At 38.1% G+C, this 12,681-nt stretch overlaps 1 protein-coding gene across 1 annotated transcript in view; it reads right to left on the bottom strand.

The window, feature by feature from the left end:
* Nucleotides 1–6,497: 6,497 nt before the first annotated feature.
* NSL1 (NSL1 component of MIS12 kinetochore complex) overlaps nucleotides 6,498–12,681 on the bottom strand; it is a 39,917-nt gene continuing 33,733 nt past the window's right edge. The window contains exons 5-6 of the mRNA XM_043923904.1: nucleotides 10,475–10,542; nucleotides 6,498–7,987 (exon numbers count right to left, since the gene is read on the bottom strand). Of these exons, the coding sequence (XP_043779839.1) occupies nucleotides 7,709–7,987; nucleotides 10,475–10,542 (347 nt within the window). The 3' untranslated portion in view covers nucleotides 6,498–7,708. The remainder of the gene's footprint in view (nucleotides 7,988–10,474; nucleotides 10,543–12,681) is intronic.

Genomic DNA, 12,681 nt, shown 5'->3' with positions numbered 1-12,681 from the left:
CTTAGCTGTGTTTTTCTGGCATTTACTGAATAATATCCATCTGGGGCTATCTCTCAAGTCAGCTGTTTCAGACACTTTGCATTTACTTTCAGTTGTGGCAAAGACTTCACTCCCCAACATTCCCACTTCGTGGTTGATATTCAGATGGTCAGAGTGAAAACCGTATGAGTTGTTTCAATACTGCAAAGTACTCTTGGTATACTGGTTGGTATAGGAGCTTTCTTAGCATCCCATCCTTGTCACCCTGGATGCTCCGGTTCCTGTCCTGGGAAACCCTGGACTTTCCCAGGACCCAGCCGCTGCGGGGGCCTCCAGAGCCCCTGCTCCCATGCTCTGACCACCGTCTGTTCTGAGCGTCCAGTACTCGGGCTGTACTCATTCATTTCCAGTCCTCTTGCCCTCCCAATATAACTGTCTCAATTTTTCTTTGTAAGTATTGTTCACCGTGTGGCCAACTATGATTACATTTCTTTCCTTGTACAACTTTCTGCTTTTATTGTGGTGAATAATTGCCTGGTATTTTGACATGTTTCTTTAAACATCCAAATACTATAAAATATCTCTATATAATTTTCCATGCTGTCAGTTATATTTTCTCCTCCCGATAGTGTCTCTTTTGGAGTCTTACATGTTCATATTCCAACCTGACCTGACTGCACTCTTCTCTAGATCTACTGAACTGTGTCCTGTGGAATTGAATTTGCCACTATCTTGGAGCTTCTCTTTCCTAGACCCATGGGCTTCTTTGGTTTATACTTTGTAGTGGAGCACATGCTCTAGAAGTGTCCCCAAACAGGATGCTTTGGAGTAATTTTTTTTTTTTTTTTTTTTAAGATTTTGCATGTCTGAGAATGGCTTTTGGATAACCTTTTTGGGTATAGATGCCTAGGTTTCAAATCATTTATACTAAGAATTTTCAAATTGTATGGCTTCAAGGACTCTTATTTAGTGATTTGATGCCATTCCAATTTCCTTTTCTTTGTAATCTTTTCCTCTCGTGGAAGCTTTTAGGAATTTCTCTTTATCCAGCATTTCTCAGTAATCTGCCTTGGTAGAGATGAGTTTGTCTTTTCATTCCTTGTGTTGAATACTCAGGTTTTATCTTCCAGAGTCTTGGGATCTGAAATTTTTTTTTTTTTTTTGTATTCTTCTTCTTTACTGTCTTTTAAAATTGAGATATACTTCACAAACCATACAATTCACCCACTCAAAGTGTACAGTTCAATGGGTTTTAGTATATTCACCAAAAAACCATCACCACTATCAATTTTAGAACATTGTCATCACCCCTGAGAGAAACCTCATACCCATTAGTGGTCACTCCTCATTCTTCCCACACTCTCAATGTAGTCCTGGGCAACCACTAATCTATTTTCTGTTTCTATAGATCTGCCTGTTATGCCATTTCATATAAATGGGATCATACCCACACTCTCAATGTAGTCCTGGGCAACCACTAATCTATTTTCTGTTTCTATAGATCTGCCTATTATACCATTTCATATAAATGGGATCATACCAATCTTATGAGTGATTTATCACTTAGCATGTTTTCAAGTTGCATCCCCATTGTAACATGTACCGTACCTCTTATTGCCAGATAATATTCCACCAGTTGGATATACCATGTTCTATTTATCCATTTGTCAGTTGATAGACATTTAGTTTGCTGCTACAAACATTCACCTACATGTTATTACAAAGACATGCCTTTCATTCTCTTAGGTTTTGACCTCAGAATTGAACTGCTGGATCATATGGTAACTGTATCTTCTCTTTGATAATTTTGACTCCTTATTTTTTTCTGCCCTTTCTTTCTGGAATGGCTATCAACTAGACATTAGCCCTCTAAATTTATTCTCTTTATTCTTACTTTTTCTTCCTAATTTGCTATCTCCTAATCTTTTTGTTTTACTTTTGGGAAATACTCATATTATCTTCCAGCCCTCCTCCTGAATTTATTTTGACCTTTACACTTCAACTGTTAATTTTTGAGAACTCTTGTTTACTAAATTCTTCAATGGAATTTTCTTAATGGAAGCAGTATCTTCTCATCTCTGGGAGAGCAGTAATTATTCTGTAACTCTGCCTTGTATTTGTCTGTTTTTTGTTTGTTTTGGGATCCTCATTTCCCTTTTGGTTTTTGTGTTCTTGTTTTCAGTTAACCAATATGCACTGAGAAAAAACCATGTGCTCTGCAGGCACTAGTTTTGGTACTTCAGAACAAAGATTCCTGCCTTCGGGGGACCTACAGTCTTCTGGTCTCTGCATTTGGAGGCTTCCTTCACATGTCCGGTCAATTTCCACTTGTGTGCTTATTATGTTTTAAAATAAAACTTATATAAAATAAAATGAAGAAATTTAAAGTGCATAGTTCAATGAAATTTTACATACGTATATAGCAATATAAGCACCACTAAGATCAATATACAGAACATTTCTGTCACCCAAAAAGCTTCCCTGTGCCAATTCTGTTAGTATCTCCTCTCCCCCCACAGGCAACCACCATACATTCATTTTGCCTCTTCTGTAATTTCCACACATGCTATGTACTCTTTCGAGCCTGGCTTCTTTCATTCAATATAATGTCTTTGGGATTTATCCAGATCATAGTTAAGTCCCCTACATATGAACTTCCAAGGATGCAAACGTGTTCCATCAATGTCAAGTATGAGTGAAATTGAAGTTCACCCTCCACCTGACTGTCATGGATCCTTCAGCTCCACCGTCTCCCACCTCCTCTCCCTCCTCCAGTTAGGACTCTTCTTGCCTGTTCCCTTGATGCCAGTCCTGTATGCCAGCTATTAAACTGGACGGCTGGACTTTTCTAGGTACGGTACTGTAAGACTTCAAATGTTTTTGTGTGTGTGTGTTTGTTATGTATTTTTGGTATGAAAGTTATTATGAACCTACTACAGAATAGTACTTTATAACCAATTGCATTAGTTGGGTGCCTAGGCTCACTTTGTTGGTCTTATGAACATATTGGACTTTCTAGCGTGCTCTCAGAAGGGAACCTGTTCATGTCTAGGGGACTTACTGTACATGTATCAGCAATTTCAGTTTAAAATTCCTGTGTAATATTCATTATGTGTATACGCCACAGCTTGTTTTTTGACTGTTGATGGGTATTTGGGTTACTTCCTGTTCTTCTTCCACACTGCGCAGGTTGCGGGATCTTAGTTCCCTGACCAGGAATCAAACCTGGGTCCTGGCAGTGAAAAGTGTCAAGTCACAACCACTGAACTGTAAGGGAACTCTCTATTCATTTTTGAGAGTAAAATATATACAAAAATGTTCCTGAAAGCCCTGTGTGAATGGGTCTTAAGAGATGAAATGTCTCCACAGTAGATCAATTGGACTGGTCAGCTGGAAATGTGGCTTGGGACCTTCAAGCATCATTGTCCGGAGCACTTTTCTCTGGGGGTTTTCTAAAGAAGGCCCAGCTAAGATGTGTGAACCAGGCTGCCAGTATCCTGGAACTTCAAGTCTTACCACTCAATAACGGAACTTCACTCTGCCCATTTTTTGTTCTGAGCTTCACTCTTCTCTCCAGGTCTTTCAGTTTTTTCAGAAGACAAACTCCTTTGGCATAATTACCAACAGTGAGTGAAGAGGATAAGTCAGCACCTCATTTTCAGGCTCCTCCATCTCACCTCAGTCTCTGTGGTGTCCTCCACTCAGCTGTCAAGTGATTCTGGGGGGCGGGGGGCGGGGGAAAACTGGGTTTCTCTTTATCAATGTATCACTCTGCAGACACGTTAGGTTTGATATTCCTCTGACGTGTTAATTCATTTCTCTTCTGTTGATACACTTTCCTTCTTCATATGCTATGGTTTGGGGCAACCTTCCTCAAAAGATGAGTCTGTTTCTCTTTCTTGTTCTTGCTATTTTGGCGTAAATGACACAAAAGGGGGACCACGGATTCGATGGATTTTCCACCTCCTGGCCCCTCCTGTGTTGACGTTAATGGCGCCTCACCACCAATTCTAAGGAGAACAAAATTCTTAACAGTTGCTCCTGCTTCTCTCTTCCGGTTCGCCTGTAGCAAGCCTCTTTAGACAAGACCCACACAGAGACTTAGCTGAGAGTCCTCCCGTGCAGAGCTCCCTCACAGCCACCTGCCCTGTTGAATTCTCTCACTGCCGGCCATCTTCCTCCCTCATTATTTCCCTAAAATAGTCAAGATTGCTCAAATGTTGCCTCCTCCACAAAGACTTCCATGGCTTCTCACCAAAGTTCCCCCACATACATCTATGTAGCATTTGCTGCAGTGCATGATCACTGTTCTCCTCACTAGAATATATGACTCTTAAAGTTTTATCCTATGAGTGTTTTCACTTCCTTTGACAAACCAAGTATTAATAATGCTTACGGAACGCTCACTATGTATACTATGTGCCAAGTACTAAAGATTTAATATTATGAACTCACTTCTCATAACACTGTAAGGTTGGTATTACCATCACCCCCATGTTATATATGAGAACACTGTGGTACAGAGAAGTTAAGTATCCTGCTCAATTCTATTTAATAACAGTAGAGCAGAAATCTGAATCCAAGTGATCTGGCTCAGAGTCTATGCTCTGAACCTGACTTTTGAACTAAGTAGTGACTACCAGGTATCTGTTGAGTGGATGAATGAATGAATGAATGAATGAAAGTATATAGGGGAAAACAAAGGCCTTCAATAGAAGTCAGACAAGCTCAGTTTTACAGATAGCTACATTCTGAAGCAAAGTAAAAGTCTGATTTCATTCACTTTGTTCTCTATGCAGCCCAAGCCATGAAGGCCCAAGGAAAGAGGTCTAGGAAAAGATTTCTGTTGTCTAGTGTTATGGACCAAACGTTTGCGTCCCCTCAAAATGCATAAGCTCTAAAGTGAAAGTCGCTCCATCATGTCTGATTCTTTGCAACCCCATGGACAAATTCTCCAGGCCAGAATACTGGAGTGGGCAGCCATTCCCTTCTCCAGGGGATCTTCCCAACCCAAAGATTGAAGCCCAATCTCCTGCATTGCAGGTGGATTCTTTACCGTCTGAGCCACCAGGGAAGCCCATAACCTTGCCCCAAGTGTGGCTGTATTTGGAGACAGGACCTCTAAGGAGGTAATTAAGGTTAAATGAGGTCATAGGTATAGCTTTCTAACATGATTAATGTTCTTATAAGAAAAGACACCAATACCTCCCCAACCACCAATGCATGCATGAAGAACAGAAAGTGAATTTGCCTTGATCGTGGGCTTCAAATCTCCAGAACTGTGAGAAATTAAATTTCTGTTGTTTAGGTCACCCAGTCTGTGGTATTCTGTTACAGCAACTCAAGCTGATTAATACAGTTTCTAATGCCTGACGTTTGGAAAACACAGATATCCCTTCAGTGTTTTCAGGAACCAGCTGCTTTAAATGTTCTCTCTCCCTTGAAACTGGATTTGACCTTCCTGTGTTTTGCTTGTTTGTCTGACTGTGGTTTTTGTTGAAAGGAAATTTTAAGACTCCGTCAAATCCGGCCTTCTTTTACCATAGGTATGTCACCATTTGATATTCTATTTTTTCCTTCAATATTCCTTGCAACTACAGACTTTTTGACTTTTCATCACCTGAGCAAGCTAATTCTCAGTCTATGCAGAAATTCAATTTCTCTTCTTTTTTTAAAAATATCTATTTGGCTGTACCAGGTCTTAGTTGCAGCATGGTGGATCTTTTTAGTTGTGGTATATGGGATCTAGCTCCCTGACCAGGGATCAAACCTAGGCCCCCTACACTGGGAGTACTCGAGTCTCAGCCACTGGACCACCAGGGAAGTCCCTCAATTTCTCTTCTTAAAAATACTTATCAATAATAATAAAAAAAAAATACTTATCAATAATAAATTACTGATATCAGCCATGTTTACCTTAGTTAATAATGCTAATATATTTTCTTTCCTAACGGTATTTCGTTGGGAACTCTGCTGTAACTGTGGGGTAATACTTCGAGCTCTCTAAAAGATGTCAAGTTTCAGCTGTTTGTCTGAGGGCTTTAAAAAGAACAAACTTTCTAATTATAAAAATTTCCAGACCCAGAAGTAGAAAGATTATAGCTTCACACAGATCCAACATTATCAAGATTTTTGCCATACTCACTTCATCTATTCCTCTCCTTTTTTCTTGGCTAACATATCGCAAGCAAATCTAAGACATCAAGTTATTAAACTCTATGTATCTCAATATGAATCTCTTAAAAAGGAGACATTTTTTTTACAGAAACACAATTTAGTTATCTAATCTAGAAGAATTAACAATAATGCTTTTGTTTGCATGCTTTTGAGTGAAACTATTCATACAGACTTTTGTACTGATATTATGAAAAAGAGTGACATTAGTATAGCAATATTCTGTAGACTCCAAACAGTTTTACAGTGAAATTTAGTTATGTGCAAGGTGTCGACCTACCATCCAACTAAAGCTGAGCTCCAGAAGGCCTGAGGCAAATCTTAAAAATACACAGGATCAAGGCTGCAGTCTTTGTACATTTTAATAAAAATACACTATTGCATACAAATATACAGATCTCAAGTTGTAACACTCAAATTCAGAATGCAATAAAGTAGCTTTGTAAGTTTTCTTCACTGAGACAGACTTTCTCATTCATGATTATTAAGACAAAATGAACAAGAGAAGTACATTATTTTCCAACCTTGTGATTAGTAAATTCCTCTGTAAAGGAATGAAGGTATACAATCATTTGTAAGAAAACAGCTGGCAAACTAGATGGCCATGCCTACATTGTGTTAATGTGAGTAAGAGAAACAGTAAGAGCTAGAGAAACTCTACTTAAATGTTCAGAAGTATAGGCAGCACTGCTTTCTCAGACTTCTTCCTACCAATGACTATATACTTGACATGTAAACACTCTCAAATGTAAAATAGTTCAATATGGTTGCATCTGTATTTCTTCCACAGTGACAATTTGTTTAATGTATTAATCTGATATATATTTTTGAACTGGATTCATCTACAAAAAATAATGAGAAATCCTGAAAAGAAATTATTCATTCCAAGTCAACTTATATTTAAAAGTTAATCTATGGAAAACAGAAGTGTGGGTCAGAAACACCAGCTACATGGCAAGTTTCATTTCTAAGAGAAATTCTTACACAAATAATCATCTTCTTTGTCTTACAAAACAAAACCAAAAAAATTCTAAAATTAACCCCACAAATTCAAATTAGTGGAACTTAGAGTAACAAAGTCAAAGCCAGTCTTGTCATCTGCATGTTAATTTGATAAATCAAACTGCACTGGGGGAGGTACCCAAGAAAACAACTGCATCTGCTACTGTGCAGAAATGATGATGACTTTCAGCCCTTAAGTAAAGATAACTGCTCCAGCTCTTTTTTAAACAAAGATGTGCATCTGGGAAACCCAGTGGAACATGTTACTTCTGAAATTCCACAAAAGCCGTAAGGCAGCCAAGTGCTGACAGAATTTAAGGACAGAAAGTTTGCACTCTTAATGACTGTTGACAGGCTTTGTGCCAATATTCAAACATGCTTTTCATGGACTACAGATGAAAATATTACATCATACCCCAGCATAGTGCCACTATATTTGTATTAAGGAATCACTAGTTATCTGCTGCTTTAAACAAAGTCCTGTCCAGGCATTAGGCTGTAATCTAAATGTTGACAGTGCCTAATTTCACCTCTTAAGATGAACAAAAAGGGCTTATGTATCAAGGTTAATTCTCTTTGGCCGCAATGGATACCATTTTCTCTGGGGGCAGTCTTTAGTTTGCTTTCTTCTCAATACCAAGTCAGTAGTTGTCCTAGTAGAAGTCTCTGCGGGTGTGGTTTCTATTTGTGCTATTAAGCTCTCGGGTTTAACATCTGGTTTCCTACAGCAACCGGAGAAGACCTCCTGGTGGACTCTCTGGAGCTGGATGAGAGGCTGCATCTTTAAAACTTGGGAAAATCCATCTCCTTGTTCAATTAATGCAGGTAAGGACTTAAAAAACAAACAACAGTAATACTTAACATTAATCTCAGGCTGAAACACAAACACAGAGATAAGTACAACACTCAAGTATTTAAACTCTTCAGGTCAAGCCTTTTTCCAAAACCTAATTTCTTAGGTCATAGATAATGACATTACTTTAAAATACCAATTTTAGTTGAGGAATTTTAACAAAAAGCTAAAGCTAAAAAGATATATTCTATTCCTATTTTATAATGCCTGGTAGTAAAATAAAACTAGTAAAACAGGAGGTAACAGGGACTTCCCTGGCAGTTCAGTGGTTAAGACTTTGTCCTTCCAATGCAGGAGGTGCAGGTTCGATCCCTAGTAGGGGAACTAAGATCCCACAATGCCTCACAGTGAGGAGAAAAGATTAAAACACACACACACACACAGGAGGTAACAGAATTTCAGAGTTAAAAAATCTAATGTCTGGAATTCCATATTTTAGGATAGTATGTATCTTAGAAATCTTAGAGGAGGCATCAGTGCATTTTTCCTATAAAGGCCTATAGAATAAACATTTTAGGTTGTGAGGGCCTTTACATTTGTCACAATTATTCAACTTTCCTGTTGTAGTGTTAAGAGGCCATGCATGCATGCATGCTCAGTCACATCCCACTCTTTGCGACCCCTTGGACTGAAGCCCACCAGGCTTCTCTGTCCATGGAACTTTCCAGGCAAAAATACTGGAATGAGTTGCCATTTCCTACTCTAGGGATCTGCCAGACCCAGGGATTGAACCCATGTCTCCTGCATTGGCAGGCAGATTCTTTACCACCGCCCCATCTAAGAAGCCCCAAAGAGGCCATAAACAATAAGTAAATGAAAGTACATGGCTCGGTTCCAAAACAATTTTATTTACAAAAAAAGGTGGCAGGCTGGGTTTTAGCCTGGCCCACCACAGTTCACCAACATCTGATTAGGAGCATGCTGTGAGAGAACTGTGAGTACCAGAAAATCATGGGATCAATACACATCACAAAGGAAGGTTACAGAAAGTAATCAAGACAGAGGAGATTCTGAAGGAATTTAAAAATAATTTTCATGTACTAGAAATCTTAATGTTTTTTGTTTGAGCAAAATACATGTCAAGAACATAGACAATTTTATTATAATAATATTAAAACTCCAAGTTGGACATGCAGTTGATGGAAGAAATTTTCACATACTGAGGTATGGGGAAGTCACTCTGGTTTATACCTGATTTAGTTTGAACTGTATGCTAACTCGAACAGCCTGTCTTATGGCCTGTCAAACATACCTTGTACTTCTGCTTTCACCATTAAAGAAAAGAATGTGCTCATCATCCAGTTACACAAAGGGCTACGGCGCGACCCCCTGCAGTCACCCAGGACGGGGAGCCCCGAGGGGAATCAGGATGGGAAGGCCAAGACAAGCATTCTGTGCTTTGGATACGCAGGCTCCCAGAGAGTTAAGATGCACATTTAAGGACAGATTTCAATGACCCCAGATTCTTGCATCTTCCCATACGTGGAAAAAACACTAAAATCATTAACTTGAGATATCTGTTCTTTGTGCTTAGCAGTAATCTTTCACCACGTTGCAATCTTGACAACATTTTTTTCCCAGCCAAAAAATTCATATATACTGGATCCTCCTCTACCCCTTTGGAGCAGTCCCATCAAAGCTACTGAGAAGCTCTTTCCTGGGCTATAGTTCTCAGTTTGGCTCTAATAAACCTCTTCTGCTATTTCTATTATATATTATTTACTGACTATTTGCATCAATACAGTATAATACAGTGGTTAAGAGTACATGTTCTGGAGCTAAACATCCAGGGTTTAAATCCTGGCACAATTATTTATCTGGGCAATCTACTTAGACCCTCTAGTTTCCTTATCTGTAAAACAAGGAAGTAGCAGTACTTCTCTCAGAGGGACAGAGTAAGGATTAAAGGGGGCAATACAATATATGTGAAACAGTCAGACAGGGTCTAATCCATACTAAATGCTGACTAAATGTTAGTAGTATTATCCAAAACTGTTTGATGGATTTCTAACTCTCAGAACTCAAAAAATATAACCAACCTTTAAAGAAAGTTAAGTTAAAGAGTTAGTCACTCAGCCGTGTCCAACTCTTTGCAACCCCATGGACTGTAGCCTGCCAGGCTCCTCCATCCATGTAATTCTCCAAGCAAAAATACTGCAGTGGCTAGCCATTCCCTTCTCCAGGGGGTCTTCCAGATTCAGGGATCGAACCCAGGTCTCCTGCATTGCAGGCAGATTCTTTACCGTCTGGGTCACCAGGGAAGCCCAACCTTTAAAGAAGCCACGTATAACACTGGCACACAGTAGGTACCTAAAAAATGGTAATTATTCTGAATATTACAGTCATTTAATAACTTCATTAAAAGACTACTGAGAATTCCTATTACAACAGACTGAGACACATATGAATGCTAAAAGCAAATACCTAGCTACAAATGTTATTCACTTATAATTTAGTAGTAGTTACCTTCATGGCTTCACTGATCTCCTTAGCTACCGTTTCTCCTCTGCATCTCAAGTTTTCCATCCGAGGGGCTGCAAAGAAACCACCAAACAATATTTCAGGCTTTTTAATCTAATACCAAGTCATAAATGACATGCAGGTGCTATCTGGACAATAATCTGTGAGGACCCTTCACCTTTACTTAACAAGAAAATCAGAGGTTATTCTATATAGAATACAGAAGATCAGTGAAATAACATACTCTATGTATTTGAATATGACAAGGGGGGAGGAAATAATCTTAAAAGAGTATGGATAATATACCAAGACAAAGTACAGGATGTTGAAATGGTGAAAATCAGGAAGCACAATCTATCTACAAATGAGATGGCTTTATTAAAAGTGTTACGTCAAAATAATTCCCTGCATTAAAACATTGGAAAGTGTAGGGATTAAAGCCAATAGAAAACATTATCTCCTACTTTGAAATTCCACCATAATTCAGATTACATTCAGTAATTATATCTACTTAAAAAGAATTCAGAGATCATACAGTCATACTGTTGAAAGGTGATGGAGAATAAAGAATGGATAAGACAAAAACAGAAATATGAGAACTATAGAGAAGATGGCGTTTCCCAGGTGGCAGAGTGGTAAAGAATCCACCTGCCAATGCAAGAGATGCAAGAGACATGGGTTTGATCCCTGGGTCAGGAAGATCCCCTGGAGGAGACAATGACAACCAACTCCAGTATTCTTGCCTAGAGAATCCCATGGACAGAGGAGCCTGGCGAGCTACAGTCCATGCAGCTGCAAAGAGTCAGACACGACTCAGTGACTCCCAGCAGAGAAGATATGTGGTTGACCTTTGTGGGTAGATTCAGAGTAAGAATAAAGACAAGCAATCTAATTAAAAATTTGATACATCATTTCTTATCACTGTACAAAAAGTTTTTCATATACAGTGTGGCAATAATAGGAGGTATTCAAAAATAATTTTTATTAATAAAAATGAGATTCCTACATTTTGTGTGCTTCTATTAATTCAGTAACATCTAGTTCTATTAAAAAAACAAATCTTCCATTACATATTTCCCATTAGCTTTGATCTACACACTGTACCAAAATCTTCTGCAAGTAAAAATGTTGTTGGAAATTTCTAAGTAATTCATCTTTTGAAATAAGGTAGTATGAAAGTTGTAAATGTATCTAAAACATTTCATAATCAGACTGATAAAATGCAACTCTGGTTGCAAAGACTTCTTTTTAGTTCAATTTACCTTTCCTGCATATGTAAATTAACAGAGAGAGAATATTTGAAGACATATGATGATTAAGTCAGAATGGCAGCTACCTTTAAGAGTAGCAGAATATTGACCAGTAAGGGATGTAAGGAAACTTTTTTGGGTACAGAGTGTCTGTAAAGTTGGGAAGCAGGATAAATATGTGTTAGCTATATTTGCAAATAATATAGTCAATATCTTCTTCAACTTCAAGTTACCTTTTCAAGTAAAATTTAAAGCAATGGATCTAACTGTTAAAATGTAAAAAATGAAATAAATGGGACATTTTCCTGATGTTTCCAGATTTTTGGACACTGTGACTATATTTATTGTACATATGAAAACACAATGGGCATATTATTCGAAAATGTAATGTACTATTTAAAAATAGGTTTATCCTATGTTGAAGAAATTGTGGTACATATACACAATGGAATATTACTCAGCCATAAAAAGGAACACATTTGAGTCAATTCTAATGAGGTGGATGAACCTAAAGCCTATTATACAGAGTGAAGTAAGTCAGAAAGAGAAAGATAAATATCACATATTAATGTATATATATGGAATCTAGAAAAATGATACTACTGAAGAATTTATTTGCAGGGCAGCAGTGGAGAAACAGAGAATAGACTTATGTACATGGAGAGAGGGGAAGAGAGGGTGAGAGATATGGAGAAAGTAGCATGGAAACTTACATTACCCTATGTAAAATAGACAGTCAATGGGAATTTACTGTATGTCTCAGGAAACTCAAACAGGGGCTCTGTATCAATCTAGAGGGGTGGGATGGGGAGGGAGGTGGGAGGGATGTTCAAGTGGAAAGGGATATGTATTCTTGTGGCTGATTCAGGTTGAGGTTTGACAAAAAACAGCAAAATTCTGTAAGCAATTATCCTTCAATTAAAAAATGAATAAATTAAAAAAATAAATATATATAAAAAAAGA

The sequence above is a fragment of the Cervus elaphus genome, chromosome 14, assembly GCF_910594005.1.
Source record: "Cervus elaphus chromosome 14, mCerEla1.1, whole genome shotgun sequence".
In the NCBI taxonomy this organism is placed as follows: domain Eukaryota; kingdom Metazoa; phylum Chordata; class Mammalia; order Artiodactyla; family Cervidae; genus Cervus; species Cervus elaphus.
The sequence above is the reverse complement of the archived record's forward strand: the minus strand, read 5'-3'. Positions and strand labels throughout refer to the sequence as shown.